The sequence below is a fragment of the Callithrix jacchus genome, chromosome 10 (assembly GCF_049354715.1).
Source record: "Callithrix jacchus isolate 240 chromosome 10, calJac240_pri, whole genome shotgun sequence".
In the NCBI taxonomy this organism is placed as follows: Eukaryota; Metazoa; Chordata; class Mammalia; order Primates; family Cebidae; genus Callithrix; species Callithrix jacchus.
This window is the reverse complement of record NC_133511.1, coordinates 95,867,882-95,887,476: the sequence shown is the minus strand read 5'-3', so window position 1 is coordinate 95,887,476 and position 19,595 is coordinate 95,867,882. Positions and strand designations below refer to the sequence as shown.

General features: G+C 39.3%; 1 protein-coding gene across 6 annotated transcripts in view; it reads left to right on the top strand.

Moving 5' to 3' along the window:
- MPPED2 (metallophosphoesterase domain containing 2) overlaps positions 1-19,595 on the top strand; it is a 174,883-nt gene that overhangs the window by 46,580 nt on the left and 108,708 nt on the right. For 5 of the 6 annotated variants that reach the window (XM_035262295.2, XM_002755136.7, XM_078339282.1 and 2 more), the window contains one exon: positions 2,799-2,980. The exons of the other annotated variant lie outside the window; for it this stretch is intronic. In XM_035262295.2, the coding sequence (XP_035118186.1) occupies positions 2,799-2,980 (182 nt within the window). The remainder of the gene's footprint in view (positions 1-2,798; positions 2,981-19,595) is intronic. 6 annotated transcript variants of the gene reach the window in all.

Sequence of the window (19,595 nt, the reverse complement as noted above, 5' to 3'; positions counted from 1 at the left end):
ATATTTGTCATACTATCTTACAGAGTGGTTCTGGCGTGTCGCACTGGCTTCTCTTCTGAAACCATCTCTTGCTTTGTACTTAGTCCTATGGAAAACAAAGATTCTCAGTGCTTCTGGGTCAGGGGATTTATATAAATTTTCATATGCATCTATATACACCTCACTTCCCCCATCCCCTGCTTTGAATCAATCCTCTGTGCATTCTCCCTAATGTCTACAGATTGTTTCTCTTTGGTGGCATCATGGTGGTGGTGTTGATGGGTGAGCCTTCTTTGTTTGTCTTGCTGTCTACTTTGGACTCAAAGCTTATAAGAAATACTGTTTTAGCTCAAAGCTGAGAAGAAACACTTTTCTCCTTTTTACTGTCCCGTCCTCTCTAACATTCCTTGGCCTTTGGATGTTTAAATGTTTCTCTGAAGGAGGTGGGAGGTGGGGAAAGAGCTTGAAGTGATTCAGAATTTGTCTGGTGTTCCCCATAATGTCAGAAAATTTATTGTCCAGTATGGAGCCAAGATGGGGAATCAATTATGTACCATGTGATGGCTGGCTACTCTAAAGTGGGTAGATTCATAGAACAGGGACCTGTTTACAGCACGAGGTTTACATCTGTGCTACTTCTAGTCTAATTCAAAATGATGACAATCATGTCTCTCTGATAAGCTGAGATGGCCTCCCAAAGGATTTTGATGCAGTAGCTGGGTCTGTAGCTTAGCGGAGTTATAGAAACGGAGAACTGGGGTTGGTCTATATGTTAGCAATATGATGAAAGAAAACAAAGAAACACTAGAATAGATAGATACTACATTTATTCATATATTTAGAGATATGTTGGTTGATTTATTAAATTTTCATTCAAATGTTGGTACATTAAGTATAAATGCAAACAGTCCCATTCTAGTGAGCATTTAACTGTTGGTATAGGAATGGTGTAGGAATATTACTTACCACTTTCAGAGAGAGAGACAGTGGGCCTCAGCAGGGAACAGTCAGTCATTCATCAGGAAAACGACTTTTCGAAGACATAAAATGTTTTTAAGATTGTAAGCACTGAGACTGAGTGTAACCAAGTCTCAGTGCTGAAAAGGAAGACATCAAACATTTTTACATCTAAAAAAGCAACATTGACTCTAAAGAGGAGGGTTTCCAGGTTACTGATGAGATCTCAGTGGATTAGTGAATTTTCTATGTTGTAACAGCATATTAATCTCTAACCTTTCTATCAGGTAAAATCCATTAATTTTTTGCAGAAGTTAAACTTTCTTTTTGGGCTTTCAATTACAACCCACTGTAATAACCAGTTCATAGTTCCTTCCTCCCTCCACCCCTCTCTTCTGCCCTTCCTTCTTCTTGCCCCTCTTATTTTCCTTCTTCTCCAGCACAGATAAGAGGAAATAAAAAGGTTAGTTATTGAAGAAATGTGAGACTATCCAGGTTGCACACTGATGTCTTCTATTTCCCTCACTGCAATTGTCATTGTTAAAACAGATTGTTTCTTTTAAAAATATAAAAGGAAAAGAAAACAAATTAAACAAAGCCTGTAGAGGCAGTATGTTTAGGGAGTCTTGTGTGGGGCTTTCAGTGTGTTCACTGCTGCATGTTAACTATCAAGGGTTGGGGCTGCAATATGAAACATTGTTCCTTATTTAACGTTTCACACTCTAATCTTGTTTCTCTTGTGACCTTCTCTTTGCATTTATAACTGTTTCTTTGTACCCATAATCCAAAAATAAGTGTACATTCCTACAGAGAAAGGAAACTGTCAGTGGAGAGTTAATATAGTTAAAGCTTCCTTAACTCTGCGACAAACCCCTTAAATAATTAAAACTGTATGCTTGAAGAGTCAGATTTGCATTTCTTTACCAAGTTTATTTAGTACACTTTGTTACACTCAATTAAATGAGAATGTTCTGTTTCATTTTCTTTGCTTCGGGTTGATCATTTTGCCTTTTGATTCTTATGCCCTGGTGTAATTTCATAGTGCTTAGGTCTCTGAAACTATACATATACTAATGCATATGTAGATATATACATCCCATTAAAAGGCTTAATATTTGCACTGAATATATTCTTTGCCCAAGGCACTTGAGCATTCCTAGTAACATCAGGTATAACTGGGACTGCAGATAATTCATCGTGGTCAAAATGAGTTTGACAAAGTTCTTTTAACATCCAGCGTCTTTTTTTCCCTTTTTCAAAGCCCTGTTATTTTGGCATCACCTTCCCTCCCTACAGTTTGATTTGTGAATCTCAGCAAAAACAAGAAGATACAGGTGTTGAATGGTTGTGGAAAGGAAATTAAATATAAGTGCTGTCTCTTCACATCTCAGTTGGCAGAGCATGTGCAGACTGCTCTCTGTAAATTAGTTCATTGCTTAAGTTATGCATGTTTAAGAAGGAATAAATTAGTTATCCATTTCCTAATGAGTAGTGGGATCAATTGGAGCATGATGAGAGAGAAATAGCATAATTTTGCTTCCCCAGTTGGGGTTCAATATCCCTAAACTTCACCATTAATCACTCTATCAGTTTCCTGGGTTATTTCAACTCTATATGTAAGATATTCTTTCCTTTTAATTTTCCTACCAGGTAAGTAAGTCTTTTTGAATTTGCCCAGTGGTTTTGTAGATGTGTGATGCTGCTTTTACACCCAGGAGTGTCCTTTATTACAATGGGCCCTTCTGCCTTTGCATCAGTTTGTCTGGATGTGTTCATGAATAACAATAAATATGTATGTGTGATGACAATTTCAAGGGTTCTAATATGTTTAACTATTATGGGATCTGTTATGTCTACTTTAGGGTCGACCCCATCCCATATGACACTCCAAAACCAGCGGGCCACACGCGGTTTGTCTGCATCTCAGACACACACTCCAGAACAGATGGTATCCAGATGCCTTATGGGGACATCCTTCTCCACACAGGCGATTTCACCGAGCTGGGACTGCCCTCAGAGGTTAAGAAGTTTAATGACTGGTTAGGTAAGGAATGATTGCGTTCTGGCGGCCCCAATTAACCTTTCCCGTCCGAGTGTCACTCACTGCGTCCTAATTGAATTAGAGCACTTGGAAGCCAGCTCAGCCATTTCTCGTATGATATGTGGTGGTGTCTAGCTTTAATCCAATTCTGTTAATTAAAGATGAATTTTTAGATATTTAATTTTACTGTGCATCCTTTCAGTGCCTGGCCTTGGCGGCTCTGGGGCAAAGGGATGGAAAGCTTTGAAACCGATCTCATCTCACTCATTCTGCTTTAATGAGGGCATGCATTGGCACACAGGAGACCTAGAACCATATTTTTAATTCATTGGCTCTGCAATCTTTCCCAGATATTATAAGCAAAGATATACAAATGACCTACTAGTAAGAGAACATTTCTAAAAATGAAGGGGAAGATAAAAGTCCTTCTATGAAGCAAAGTTCCTATAGCACAGTGCTACTTGGGAGCAGATTGTCTAAGTGAGCTGGAGGGTGTTCTAAGTCCCCTGAAAACATCAGATGTATTACTGTAAACCTAAAACTTGGGATATGAAATTGCCCTGTGTCCTGTAAGAGGGATAATAGTAAGTTTCTGGGTGTTATGGAAGCACCCACAGGTCACAGTTACTGTAAAATGTTGGATACTGGTTCCACTTTCAGAGGGAAAGAAGTGCAAGTGTTCTGAGATTTGAGAATCGCTAAAGATGTGAAGAATTATATAGCAAAGGGCAGACATCACTCTGGGAGCATTACAGCATCAATACTATGTCAGCCAACAAAAATAACTTGGGAGATTGAGGCAAAAAACTTTTCAGTTTTGTTTTCCATCAAACTAAAGCAGGGTTTGAAAATTTTTTTAACATTTGATTAAATAAGATGTATGTGTTAATGGAAAGATGACATTTTAGAATTGTAAGCAATAAACTTAACTAACATAATCATTTTGATTTTTCATGTGACTTTGCTTATCTATTCATATTTTATATGGTTGACATCTGAGTACATATCTGCTCCTTGACTTCTGGCTGTTTTCATTTAATAGTATTTATTGGTAAGAATTAAAATGTTTTTGCATAATTTTTATATTTATTCTTTTTAATAGCAGCAAGGCATTCATATGGTTGGCTATGCCTTCCTTTAATAAGACATCTCTCTAAAAATGAGCATTTAAACTGATGTCCATTTTTCCTCTGCTAGCTAGCACTGAAATGTGTGTTTTTGTTTGTGTATGTTGTTTTGTTTCCACTGGTTTATTTCTTAGGGAAAAATGCTATATTTAATTTGCTAAGTCAAAGGATATGAAATTCTTTATGGTGTTTGCTGCATGTTGGCATCTTGCTTTCCAAGGGCACTGAGGCTGTGTGCTTCACTTCCAGTGAATAAATGTATGGTTACCAGTTTTACCCTGGTCTTGGCAGCATTGGATGTTGGAGCATTTATATTTTGTGCTGTTTTAGTGGGCACTCAATCATGTTATTTAAAACAACAAGATATTTTAAATATCATTTAGCATAATCTCATTTTTACAGATGATACAGAGATGTAGAGAAGTTAAGTGATTTTCTCAGTTTCATAATGGCAGAGTTGGTTCTAAATCCAGATCTTTACACTTCTATTTTTTTGCCTCTATAAAATTTCAAGTACAATGATCTCTTTATTTTAGCAAATTTTATTCGTGAACTATTAGCAGTTAAAATGACTGCTGAGTAAATTTTGACAATTTTAAACTAGTTTGTGTCAATGGAATTTCAGCACAAACTTTATCAAGCTGCATTGACAATGTTGATTTTTAAAAGAGGACAACAGCACTGTGGGAAGTGTTTATAGAAAAGCAGGACAGTTAGTCCTGGTTGTAATCTTGTTTAGCCACTGACCTTGGGCAACTGAGTTAACCTGCCTTTTCCCCTTGGTTTCTCCCTGCAGGACTAAGGATTAATACTACCTGTCTTTCCGGATTGTTGTGTAGATTAATCAGTAAATGATTGCTGCTAGTGAGTTTTTGTGGACCATTAATAACTGAACGGGGAATGTGGCGAATGAACCATCAACATATATTTAAAGGGTAAAAACAAGAAGAGGCCAGAGGAATTATTTAGTAGATTAGAAGTGAACACTGGGAGATTTTATAAGGGAAAGTACTCCATAAATGGAAATGTGCCGTAACTAAGGAAATCTGATGATAAGGAAATAAAATGCTAAGGCAGAGCTGCATGGCCAGTTCCTTCTCTTCTCATTTCCCCTCTGATCTAGTGAGGCAGGAGGAAGAGGTTTCAGCATGGGTACAGAATGTGAGACCGAAGGGAGCCCATGGGATATGGGTAGAGAAGTTGGGATCCCATAGAGAGGGCCAAGAATAGCTCACTGTTACCCAGGCAACCTCATGGTGCTCAGAGGGTAAGAGATGGTTTGTGATATTACTCTACCACTTGGATCAATCAGGAACCTTACTGAAAGGGTACTTCTAGCAGCAGCTGCCAGGTGGCCTGGCAGAGTGGAGTTAGAGGTCAGATCAGTCAGTCTAGGGCTTTAGGGCTTTTGCCATAATAGGGCATCCAGCTGTCAGTGGGGCATGGGTCTCATAGATTTGGGAGGCATTTAGAGTCCAGTTAATCTCTGATTTCTGTCTTTCTACTCTTGTGTAGACTACCCCGATTATTGAAATCAACCTCATTGTCTCCCAAGCTCTTTTATTCTGTCTCTGGGCTAATTTGTTTCTACTATAGGCCAGGTACTCCCTCTATACCTGTAACATCCCTCTGAAGTTGCTAATGTTATTCCCATTTTACCGAAGGTCATTTAGTATATTAGCAGCTCATAGAGGCTGAATATCCACCCAGGTTTACTCAGCTAGTAGACCTGGGACTGTCTGACTCCAAAAGGTGAGCCCTTTTCCTTTGTCATTCTGTGATATTATGACAGGGCTTTGTGACACCTCGAAGCATGCAGATTTGAGGCTTGCACTAGAAAGTGCTGTAGCTTCTTAAGTTGAGTAGCTGTTTGACTATGTGCTAACAGTGCACATATTTGAAAGATGTGTTTAAGCTCTGCCCATCTTGAATCTCACCCTTGACCTAGCAGCTGCAAGACCTGGGAATCCCATCATGAGTTCTTTGTTGGTTCAGAGATGATGGTCCCTGGTTAATCTGTACATATGTCACCTAGCAGGTGTAACAGAGAAAGTTATTAATATGGGTAATTTATCAGATAATCTCGCACAGCTTCATCTTAGTTCACAGGAAGATTGAACTCAAACCAGATACCATTACAGGATGGAGGGGGAGTGTAACATGTAACGATTCTGAACAACTGGGAAGACCCTGCCAGTTTTGAATTCATTACCTTTGATAAGTTGTGTAAACTCTTGAGCCTTGATTTGCTAATTTCTAAAATGGGCATCATAATGATAATACACCCTACAGTGGTGATGAAGATATGCTCTGTGATAAAGCTATTACTGTTCTTAGAACAGCCGCTGGCCTATACACAACTTTCAACTGCCAGAGTAGAGGAAACCAATGGAGCCAGTGGCATAGAATCCCAAATGTGGCAGTTAAAAGGAGCTGGCCCTGGGCATTTAAAGAGAGATCCAGAGTGTAAAGAGGGCGTACCAAAATGTATAAAAACAATAAGAGACCTTGGAGGCCATGGAGTCCCACCTCCTAATTTGATAGAAGTGGAAATGGAGCCTGGAGAGATTGAATGAATTGTCCCTGGTTTCTCAGATAATTAATAGCCAAGTTGGGGTAGAACTTGGATGGGGCAGGGTTGAGTGGGTGAACTAACATGTCTTAACATGTATCATCTGTGCATGTTAGGTCATGTAAAGTCTAGATGCTATACCCACACATTACATATGTCATTTCACACAACCCCCATGACAACTTTTGAACTAGGTATTATTAGCTTCCTTTTAACTCATGAGGAAACTGAGTCTCGGTGAACTTAACAATTCAGCAGTGGCCTCGTCGATTTGAACTTACGTCCTTCAGACTCCAAGTCCCAAGTGTATTTTCTTATCATCTCTATTCCCAGAATGGGGTTTGAAATCCCTGTTGAAGGGACCACATCCTGGCTAAAGCCATGGTTCTTCAAATAACTGCCTCAGGATCTAAGGTGGTTTACTTCCTGTGAAAGTTGATTCGTGGCACAGCCTCTCTAAGTAAGTTGGCCAATGGATGAGCACTGTGAGGTGGGCAAATATTCTCACCATTTGGTATAGACAATTCCAGTGGCAGTGAATTACAACAAAGCAAATACCTGTAAAGAATTCTACTGATGCACATAAGCTCTAAAGAATAGTCTGAATTATGTTATGACATTAGCATTTCATTGACCAGTCCTGGAAATGAGTAGCTACTGATGGGAGCCTGGAAATATTGTCTTTTTGGGCAAGTCTTTCCCATTTATGAACACTTGAAATGATCAGGATATTCTAAAAACTGCAGCTACCACCCCAGTGACCCCCTTTCCTCCCAAATCTCTGTCATGGATTGGGAAATGAAACTTTGAATCCCTAGATCTGACAGCTGGAGGGAGTGACAGAGCCCCTGTTTTCCATCTCTCCCCAATCTGGCTAATCAGACATCCCAGTCCTTCATCCGCCCAGACAAACTGTACCTCTCTCTACCCGGTTGCTGCCCATTGTGCTGTCCTCAGGGATCCAGTCCAGGGTCAGAGCGACAGGTGGCTTCTTATTGACAAAGATTTACTGTCAGAGTATCTGGAAAGAGATACAGGTAAATCTTTCCTAAAGATACACTTTTTTTTTTTTTTTTTTTTTTTGAGATAGAGTTTCGTTCTTGTTGTCCAGGCTAAAGTGCAGTGGTACAACCTTGGCTCACCACAACCTCTGTCTCCCAGTTCAAGCGATTCTCCTGCCTCAGCCTCCCGAATAGCTGGGATTACAGGCACCCGCCACCATGCCTAGCTAATTTTGTATTTTTAGTAGAGAAGGGGTTTCTCCATGTTAATCGGGCTGGTCTCGAACTCCTGACCTCAGGTGATTTGCCTGCCTTGGCATCCCAAAGTGCTGGGATTACAGAAATGAGCCACCACGCCTGGACAAAGGAATACTTTTTAAAGTGATAGTCAAATTCTATTGTCTCGTTAATATTTTAGCTCAGGTGTGTTCTAGGTAAGTCATGAATAGGCTTTGGTGATTTGAACTGGGATCCTGCCACCCAACAGTTAATCACATTTTCCTTCTTATCTTGGCAAAAATGCATACCAAGCACAGACTCGGCTTAAAAATAAACTTGTGAACTAAAGTAGCTATCAGTTAAAATGTGATTGTTTTTATTGCCTTGAGCATCAGTAGCTTCTCATACTACTTTCCCCAAAGGTACATTCTGTAAAGCCTCTTACCATGTGTGGCCTTCCTTCACTTTGGCCTTGTGTTCCTCCCACCTGTTCACTCGATTTCGTCCCTGTTATGCTTTCATCTTCAGCATACATTTGGTAGCCTTCTTAAATACTGCAGTTATGCTCATGGATGCTGCACAAATGGGCATTAGAAGACCTGATCGTTTGATCGCACATCCGCCTTCTTATTTCTGATTTTTCATTATGCCTACACCCAGTTTCTTCCCATTCTTCAAATGCAGCATGTCCCTTCACACTTCTCTCCCTTTGCAAATGCTGTTCCCACTCCCTGGAATGACCAGCTCTAGGAGAACTCATCCGTTATGACAGGTTCTCTTTCAGTTAGCTATTTCCCTTAATAACATCAGTCACCCATCTGTGCCACCCTTCCCATGGCTATGCCATTGTTTATTTGTTTCTCTGCCCTACTGGATAGCAGTGTGCATAATGAGTGCTCTCGGTACACCTTGTTCTGAGTGTAGGGCCTGGAATATTGTCGGTGTACACAAATGTTTGTTGAATCATTGAGTGAGTGGATGAACCAAAAGGTACAAGATGTTTTTTCCTGCCTGCACTTTTGGCCAAACTTTAAAATTATGTCACACTGGGCTGGGCACGGTGATTGACCCCTATAATCCCCGCACTTTGGGAGGCCGAGGCGAGGCGGGTGAATCAGGAGGTCAGGAGTTTGAGACCAGCCTGGCCAATGTGGTGAAACTCCACCTCTACTAAAAATACAAAAGATTAGCTGGGCATGGTGATGGGTGCCTATAATCTCAGCAACTTGGGAGGCTGAGGCAGGAGAATCACTTGAACCTGGGGGGCGGAGGTTGCAGTGAGCCAGAATTGCGCCACTGCACTCCAGCCCAGGCAGCAGTGCAAGACTCTGTTTACATATTAAAAAAAAAAAAAATTAATGTCACACTGTATGTATAGTGCCTAATCCTTCCCTCTCCTTCCTTTTTCTTTTATTCTCAAAGAACCTACAATATCCTATTGGCTGTTGTTAGTGAATCCTATATCCTGTGCAGAAATAAGAAGGATATATTGTTGCTGTTTAGTTTCCCACTTTATAATTAGAAAGACAGCGTTCTTGGGTGGTCTAATCTTTCAGTCAAAATTTATATACAACAATCCAATCAGTCAAAAATTCCTTTTAACACAGCGCCATTGCCATGAACTTCTAATTACGGCCTTTCTTTGCTTTGGGTTGTCATTTAATAGTTCTGAGCTTCAGTTTCTCCAGCCCAAAAAGGGAGAACAAAGATGCTTCAAGGAAAATCTCAGTAAGAGGTTCATTCATATTTGTAGGAGCCTTGTGTTAGGCGTGGCTATAACAGAGTGTGACTGTAACCAACATCCCAGATTGCAGACACACAAATTAGTTTTTGCCTCGCTCAGAAGAGTATATTCCCTTTCTGGTGATCCTGCTGTTGGCCTGAAGTTTAGGAGCTGGTCTTTAGGAAAAATCTTCACAGCCTGAGCTATTTATTTTATTCTTATAATACATGTTATATATGTGCATTCCTTTTAACTTAGAGATAAGTGAAAAGAAGAAAACAAAATTACCTATGAACAGAGGTAACTACTGTTAACATTAGTATGAATTCATATAGAATGTCTTCTGTTGATACACATACACACCCCTACACACAGACATACGTCTTTTACCAAAATATGTCTTACAGCAGTATTTTTTTGTATTTTTCATCTTAACAAAATATTATCAACCATTTTTCCATCACTGACTATGGCTAAAATACTTTTTCTCAAGAAACTTTCATTATAAGATACATATGACATTATAAAAATTGAAATATTTGACATGTGTAAACTATAAAGTATTCATTTCTTCACAATCCTATTTCCAAAGTAACTACTTACTATTTGGTGTATTGCATTTCAAAAATGCTTCTACTTTCTGTTTCTGTTTTTAATAGCCTCAATAGTAGGAAATCTTTCCCCATTAAGGGCTTTTGTTAAGGACTGTTTTTTTAAAATTGATGAAACTATGCATGTATCTTGTAACTTAAAAAAATGAACATATCATGCTCTGTGTCAGCATAGCATTCTGTTACACTGGTGCACTCTAATTTATTTAGCCAGATTTCTAGACATGTAGGGTATTTCTATTCTTTTATTATTTTATGCACTGGAGTGATGGACCTCCTTCTTGCTCTCTCTTTGCAAACATCCTTAATTATATTCATAGGATATATTCCTAGAAGTAGAGTTGTTTCTTTAGATGATGGGTATTTTTTAAAAATTATGTGTCGTCAAATTTCTCTTCATAAAGTTTGTAATTTCTTCATAATACTCTCAGTAGTGTTTGAGAGTCTGTGTCACACATTTTTGAGTAGCCTTAGTGGCAGCAAATCTTCACCCTTTAAAGGGTTTTAAAAGACGATGATAGCTGGATGCAGTTGCACACATCTGTAGTTTGAAACACTTTGAGGTAGAAGCCTAAGGATCACTTGAACCCAGGAGTTTGAGACCAGCCTGGGCAGCATAGTGAGATCCAGTCTCAATTATAAATAACTAAATAAATGATGACAAATGATTTTCTAATTATGAAAACTCACATGTTCATTGTAAAAACATGTAAATAATCAGACCAGGCACAGTGGCTCATCTCTGTAGTCCCAGCACTTTGGGAGGCCAAGGAGGGTGGATCATTTGAGGTCAGAAATTCGAGACCAGCCTGGGCAACATGGCAAAACCCTGTCTCTACTAAAAAAAGTACAAAAATTAGCCAGGCGTGGTGGCATGTGCCTAGAGTCCCAGCTACACAAGAGGCTGAGGCAAGAGAATCGCTTGAACCCAGAAGGCAGAGGTTGCAGTGAGCCAAGATCATGCCACTGCACTCCGTCCTGGGCAATAGAGTGAAACTCTGTTTCAAAAAAAAAAAGTAAATAATGATACAGAAAAAAAAATTGCCAATATATCCTATATAGTTCACATGTAACTGCTGTTAATGGCTGGTATGTATCCTGTGGTGTGGTGGATGTGCACAAGTGTGTGCTTTGTGTATAAAAAGGCAGTGTGGTATCAGGTTAAAAGCACGATGAGTATTGGATTGAGCCTGTCTATGTTTAAATCCTGGTTTCAACATTATTAATTCTGTGATCTTCAATGTATTCATTTGTAAAAGGAGACTTATTAATGCTTAGTGTAGCCAACCTCTAAGGGCTGTTGTGAAGTGAAATAAGATAAAGAACACCCAATGTGTACAAGTAGTGACTGGTCAGGAAATGTTATTTGCTACTATGACATTTTCCAAGCATGCTGTGCAGTGACAGCTCCTTCATGCTCTGTTGTTGAGGGTCTGTTACTCCCGGGAGGGCAGAAATTGGAGAGACACGGGGAGGGCAAAATCAGGGAAAGTGGCCTTGAAGTTTCTTGGGTCATAGCGACCTGCTGGCCTGTGGCTCATTCTGCCTGCATAGCAGAGAAAATGGTGACACTGTGGCCCTACCTGGCCACCAAAAACCTGATGCTGTCCCCTGCCAGGTACTCCAGACAAAACTTAACGTGGGCCTCGACCTTAAACGCTAATTAATATCTGAATCACACAGACTGGAGGGCAGGGCCTCTCCTTTCCCTTTCCTGCTTCCTTCCCCATTTCCTTTCACCTCTGCTCCCCTCTTTATTCTGACCCACCCATTCTCCCCTTCAGCATTGCCATACCTCCTTCCAGAACCACCTCCCCCCGCCCACCCGTTCCTGTCTTAGAATCTCTAGCACCAGGTTTTATTAACCAGTTTACCAGGGAAAGTTTTTAATTTGTTTTAAAAAACTCACATAATACTTTCCAGACATGTTTCACACATTTAAGGCTTCAGATTTTTTAAAACAATTAAAAAAAGAGAGAGGGAGACTGGAGCTGGTGAACTGGGCAAGGTAGGAGATGCCATTTTGAATAGAAAATAGATTGATACCTGGCAATTTTCTCTAGTAAAGGGCCCGGCACTTCCCAGAGAATCACTTCAGAAATATGAGCAGAGCAGCCTCACTGGAATGTTTGTAGTCATATAAGTTTATGAATACTTCGTAGTCACATCTAATAAAGAGGTAAAGGTAAGAGGCTTTAAGAAGGGCAGATAAGGTAACTCTTCCCACAATTTACAAAGGAGGATACACCAGAGGGTTCCCTAGAGTCCAGATCTCTGATTCTTATTGTTGAGAGTTTAATATTCAAGTAGTTCCTTAATCTTTAGTTTGTTCACAAAAACTGTACCTAATAGTATACTTTTCAGTTTTTGATTCATAATTTTGTTTTCCTAGCAACCATCCTAGAGTTACGATTTATTGAAAGCTCTTTCTAGTTCAAGAAATCCACGTAGGGTCTTTTTTTTTTCTATCTTTTTCTTTCCTCTTTCTCATCATCATTGTTGTCATTGTTGTGATGTGTAATTCTAAGATTTCAATAGGTGTCTATGAGTTGTTTGTCTGTTTTATCAGGTAGCTGTAACACATCCTGTTTTGTCTGTAATAGTATAGGATAAGAGTATTAGCCTAATACAAATATCTGTGGATTCATGCATATTATCTGTGTATCTTTTTTTACATTGAGGAATTTTTTTTCTATGTGAATTACTTCATGGTCTAATTCCTGTGAAAGTGCATCTTTCCAATAGGACAAAATTAACTTTAAAGTGTAGTTCAATTTTGATACAGAATTAAGTAAAGTACTTGGGGAAAAAATGAACCCAAACACAGCACAGTTGAATTTGCTGAAATAAGTAAGATTGGATTTTGTTTCATTAGAAGGGATCATGAGTGACCTGAGGACATGATGGCTATGTCTTTTGTGATCCATGTGAACCTAATCCTCTGTGTTATAGGCAGCCATTTTTTTAAATTACATTAATTATTATGCCTTTAATTTATATGACATCTTTCCTCCAAAGGACTCAAAGTACCTTTTGAGTATATTAGATCATTAATGCTTATATTGTTTCAGGGGAGTTGATATGGGCAGATAGTATTATCCCTGTCTTACTGATGGATGGATGGAGATCCAGAAAGGTGGAAGGATAGGCTGGGTCACAATGGAGCCACCATGACAGCTGAAGTCATTGATTGACTCTGTGTTCCAGCCTTCAATTTTTAAGCTTCTTGCTTTCTCCTTTCCTGAAATCTCCCCATCTCCTAAAGAGAAAAAGACATAGTCAAGACATACATAATTAGTACTTTATCAGCTTAGCAGAAAAGCCAAGAAAACACTTTCCTGAACACGGTGACATTTTAGGAATTTTACTGTATGAAAACTGTATCACTGTTAAAGAAAATTAAAAAGTGGCTTTTTGAAAACAAAAAAGTCCTCAACTTTTCCAAACTATCTGGTCCAAGAGGGAACACTGAAGCCCCTTAAATCCTAGAGCAGGGTCCTTGTGTCCCAGCACATGAAGGGACTTCATCCTCAGATTATTTGCATATATTCTATGTGTCTCCTAAATGCCAGGTACTGCTTTGTGGGAGGCACTGAGAATGTAGAAGCAAAGTCGCTGCTTTTAGCATCCAGCCTCTGATTGTCCTTATTTTTCCCCGTTTTGTAAATGAGGCAACTAGAACTAAGAGAGTTCAAAGATCTTGCCCAATTTTGCACAGATTTGTCAGTAGGAGGCCTAGGACTGGGAGCTTTGTCTTTCCTTCAGATATGATGCCATTTCTTGTCATAGGCTAAGGTAGACCAAATCTGCCTACCAATACCTAGGAGATTATTATAATTATTTGAGGTTTTATTGTTAGAATGGAGTGCTGATTTTGTTTTAATCTCTCCTCCTTGCTCCAGATAGTTACATCTAACTGGAGACTGATATTTTGACATAGATGGTAGAAGGTCCACAGACACCTCAAAACTGATGATACCTCAAACTGAAATATATCTCCCCCAAATATTGCTTGTTCTTCTAAATTCCCCTTTTGACTCACAGTACCATTAATCCAGGTACATACATCTCCTGTAACTATGACTATATCTTATTCTTTTCTTCCTGAGTGTCTTTCTGACCTCTGTGGTGCCTAAAAAAGACTGCCAAGCCCCAACCTGCCATTCATCTCTCCTGGAATCTCCCAATAATAACTAACACTCATTGATCACCCACTGTTGCCTGAGCCTGTACCTGCATTAACTCATTTAATCCTCACAACACTCTGAGAATTGTTGATGCTGTTATCACCATTTTTACTGATGAAGACTTGGTACCTCTTTGCTATGGGCCTTCCATCAGACTAATATTTTGTGGAATACATTTTAGGAACCATGAACAGATGGAATAGTCTACTATGGCATTCAGAGCTCTTCATGAACTGGTCCAATCTCTCTGTCCAGCTTCATTTCCCACCACACACACTTCTTTCTGGCCTCTCCCCTTGCTCTTTGGATTTGTGTATTACCATTTTCTCCCATCTTGTCTCTTCTTCTTTTTTTTCTCTTTTTGAGACGGAGTCTCACTTTTGTCATCCAGGCTGGAGTCCATGGCATGATCTTGGCTCATTGCAACCTCCGGCTCCCAGGCACAAGCAATTCTCCTGTCTCAGCCTCCCCCTGAGTAGCTGGGATTATAGGCACCAGCCACCATGTCCAGCTAATTTTTGTATTTTTAGTAGAGATAGAATTTCACCATGTTGGCCAGGCTGATCACGAACTCCTGACCTCAGGTGTTCTGCCCACCTCAGCCTCACGAAGTACTGGGATTACAGGTGTGAACCACCATGCCCGGCCCCTTGTTCTCTCTTCTTGACTACAGGAACTTTCTGGTCCAAGTTTGTTCCCACTTTGAACCTTTTAATTAATCATCTCCTCAGTCTGTCAGTTTCTGCTTAAATGCCACCTCCTTTGTAAGGTCTTCTTATTAGACCTCTTTTTGCACATCCTTCTTTACTGTTAGTTTTCCTCCACTGAAAGCTAGCTCTGTGAGGGTCTGGACTTGTTTTGTTTTCCACTGTATTCTCTACCTACAACAGTGCCTGACACGGGAGCTGCTCGAAAACTGTGTATTGAGTGAATGAGTGAGTGAAAGCATGCATCGTAAGAACAGGACTCATGTCTCTTTTGCTCCTAATTGTTGATGAGATCACAAGCACAGTGCCTGTGTGTAGTAAGCACTGAACTTATTTTTGCTGAATAATGAATATTTACTCATGTGGGTCCCATTGCCTGCCTGCCAATCTTGTTCCATTTCTTCTGTGAACTTGTGTTCATTGTTTAAGGCCAAATTCAGAGATTGTTTCTGTTGTGAAAGTAGCCCTGGCTTTCCCAATGGTTCCTCATACCTTCCTCCCTGCACAGTATGTTGAGACCATTAGCACACAGTACTTTTAGAATTTTTGGTATCTTCTTTTGATTATGAGCTGCCTGAGAGGATATGCTCAGCGGAATCTGTAGCAAATAGCAATCCTCCAATAAATGTTTGGTTTTCCTCACTTTGTAGTTGTGCTTTTATGAGCAAGATGTGTTCCTTCCCTGGGCTTCAGCCCCCTCTTTTCTACCACAAGGGGAAGTTGTCACAAAGTTGTGAGGATGAAATTAAAGGCCCCTGATTGGAAGATGTCAAACGTCATGTGTATGTTAAACATGATAATTTTGTCGTTAACATCCTGTCCCATCCCTATTACCCTACGTGGGAGACCTCTCAATGCGTTCCCAGTCTCTGCAACAGGTTTCTGGGTGTGGATAGTCATCCTTATACCAAAGTGGCATTTGGTTTGGCTTTGAACTTGCCGATACTGCATAGATCACTTTCATCTGAATTCCCCCCCTCCCCGCCAGCCTGCCTGTGTATTGTTTCCAGGAATCTTTATTCCATGTGTCCCCTGGGTTTTTGAATGCCATTTTCCTGGCCCTTCTAGCTGTAAGGAGAGTCAGTTCTGCTTCCAGTCTATCACTGGACTCACTCATTCTTGACGTTCACTGCCCACCCCCACCTTTGACTGATAAATTTTCATTATTGGTTTTGCGTGAAAGTCTTCAGGGTTCTACTCTGCCTGACCCCTGTGGTCACTTAGTGATTACATGCGCCAGCTGAGGTAATTTATTCACTTTGTTTTGGTGTGAACATGTCCCATGGGGCTTGTAACTGCTGTAATCACTTGACCCTAGTGACTGTTAAATGCTTTAAACACAGTTATTTTAAATTTATAATTGTTTTCATTAAAAATCCCTTATAGTAACTTAACTGACCTTGCTGTCAACATGGCATTATGTGCAAGGGGAGGAAATGAAAATATTATGATGCAAATAATATAGTACTCATCAGAGATATGTGGCAAATCATTAGCTCACTCCACACATTTTCACTTGGAGTCCTGCAAAGAAGATGAAAGGGAAGAGGACATAATTACGGCACTGTTCACATAATTCAATTCAGCCATTCCCACACACAGGGCAGGCCACTAGCGTAGAGAGGTGAAAGTGGAGTGGAGTCCAAGGTGAAGTCCCAGAAGGGCCTCGCATCAAGCCCCTTAAATGTGTAGACAGCACTTCTCACATCAATGGGCGGCCTACGTTGATTATTGTTTAATTAATATTTCTTGAAGTTTCAGTAAAGTTGCAAGAATAATGCAATGAACACTCGCACACCCTTTACACAGATTTCCCCAATTGTTAATGTTGTGCTACATTTGCTTTATTATTCTCTGTAGTGTGTGTGTGTGTGTGTGTGTTTTCCTGAAGCATTTGAGTGTAAGTCATAGACATCATGCCCCTTTACCCTAAATATTTCAATGTGTCTTTCCTAAGAACATCAATGTTCATTTACATGAGCTCACTACAGTTATCAAAATCAAGAAATATCAATTGATACAACTCTATTATGTAATCTATAATCATTTTTTCAAAGTTTGCCAGTTGTCCTAATCATGCCATTTATGGCATTATTTTTATCTATTCCAGGCTCCTATACCAAATCATGCATTGCAGTTCGTTTTAAAAATCAAACCAAATTAAACACTGTTTCTTACTTTGTTGTCTTAAGGAATAATGGTATCTTAATGAAAACTTGGTTCTATGAAATCAGGACTTGGACTCACGTTTCTAATAATCATGAGAATTGCTGTATATTAAGTGACAAGTTGCCATGCCAGGTGTATATTTTGCAAACAAACTTATCTCATTCACCCCTCCCAGCAAACATACAAGGAAGTTATTTTTGATCTGCAGCTTCAGTTGCTGCACCTCAGAGAGGTTACCATGCTCTGGGTCACAAAGCTCCAAGGGGCAGTATCTACGTCCCACATCCTGCGTTTATCTGCAGCATACAGGAAGGGTGGGCTCCAGGATCCTAGAGACTAGTGGCCATGTGGAATCGACTGATGCTATATTTGTTTTGTGTTTAGTTTTTACATTTTATTGGCAAAGATTAGAAGATAGATTTACATTAGATAGTTACTTAATGTATATTTTGGCTTCCAAACATACTACCTGGTGTCCTAATTAATTTTAAAATTTAATGAAATTTGTAACAACTATCAAATAAACTAGGTTTGTTTAATGGAATGCTGCTAGACTGCTGACCAGAAAGTGCTAAATAATGAAATCCAAAGCACCTTGATAACCTGGCTTGTGGTACTGGACACTTGACACTTAGATACTCTGTGTGTTTCTGGCTTGGCTGTTAGTCCTTGTAGAAACTAGAAGGCACATTCCAGAGTTGTGAATTGAATGGCCCTGTCAAAGGTGTTTGATTAGCAGGCTTTCATAATTTACCCTAAATGGGGCTGGTGGGGGTGATTCAGTGCCAAACTTATGATTACATCCCTACATTTGGTTTTGGTTTTGTTTATTCTTGTGGGTGTGTTTTTTCCTTTTTATTTTACTACTTGGGGAAGGAAGTGGGGGTAATTGTACATTTTCATTTAAAAATGTTTCAGTGTTTTTCCAATATGTTATTTCTGGTTGGGGCTGCTGCTTGTCTGTAAGGTGCTTTTGTACAGAGTGTAAAGAGGTGTCCCCCTGGGCCTGGTGGGTACATACTCAGTGAATGGCAGATAGCCCCCACTCACCCCCTTGGCCGCTACTGTGGTACAGTCAACAACCTTTGCAACCAAAATCAAAAGTCATTTCTTTCAAGATAATTATTTTCTGGAATCATCATAAAAATCTCCTCTAACTTTTAAAATAAAAGGTGACATTTTCATTAAAGAAATTTATAATTCTTTTAAGAAATGATGTATGTTTTATAGGCTATTAAAAATGTTAAAATCAAATGCTTCTCCCCTTGTTTCCAAATACTCACTGTACATGAAAATGACATATGACAATATCAAATGTCGTAAGTGACAAAAATAAATGCTATCACAAACCATTAAACAAAGATAGGTAACAAAAAGTGGGAAAAAAAAGGCAAACTAAAATAAGTTTTCTGTTCTGATTTGTTCCCCAAATGAACATTCTTTTTGGTTGCCTGATTTTGGCATTTATGTAGGGAAAAAAAACATTGAATTTTGGTTACATTGCCTTTATTTCTGAGATTTTTTTTCACATCGGGAATTTGTGTTAAAGCCATATTTATAGTACACCCAAAATGAATGATTGAACAGCTAACTATGACATGTGTTATTGAACTATCATAGTTAGATGTTCTTGTAGCAAGTTTTGTGTACATTATGAAATTGAAGTAAACTTTTTTTTTCATTAACAAAATCTTTTTTGACTGTTCAAATTGTAGGAGCAGGAAAGAGAGCAGCATTTTTTTTTTCTGATTTCAGGATAAACTTATACAATTAAACTGTGTTGTCTCCCTTCTCGCTGCTATTTTTACGAATCTCTTATCCTTCTTTGTTTGGAAATTAGGAGGTAAAGCTCCTTTTGGTTTTGAAGAGACTGTACTTGCCTGTGAGGGCAGACGTCTAACTATAATACAACCCCTGAGCTTTGCTTTGTCTGTAAAATGTTGATAGCAAAGTTAGGAAGTTCTTTACTTGCTGACTCTAAATTAGTCATATTCCCTAGTCATTTGAGGCTCTGTGCCCACCAAGTCCTGTGTCATTCTTCCCTTTTTTACCTCAATTTGGAATTGTTAATCAACCAAGAGCATATAATGATGTTTTTAGTGGTGGTGATGGTGGCAGTAGTGGTAGTAACATTAATAATAGTACCTGGGCTACCAATAGGAATGCTAAAATAGTTAACTGTAATTTATGAATTTTGGGGGGGATTTAGGAAACCTAACTGATATTTTAGTATTTTCCTTGTACATTGTTCATTTTGTGAATCCATAGAAATCCTGGATTTAGGAAGCAGTGTAACCATGGA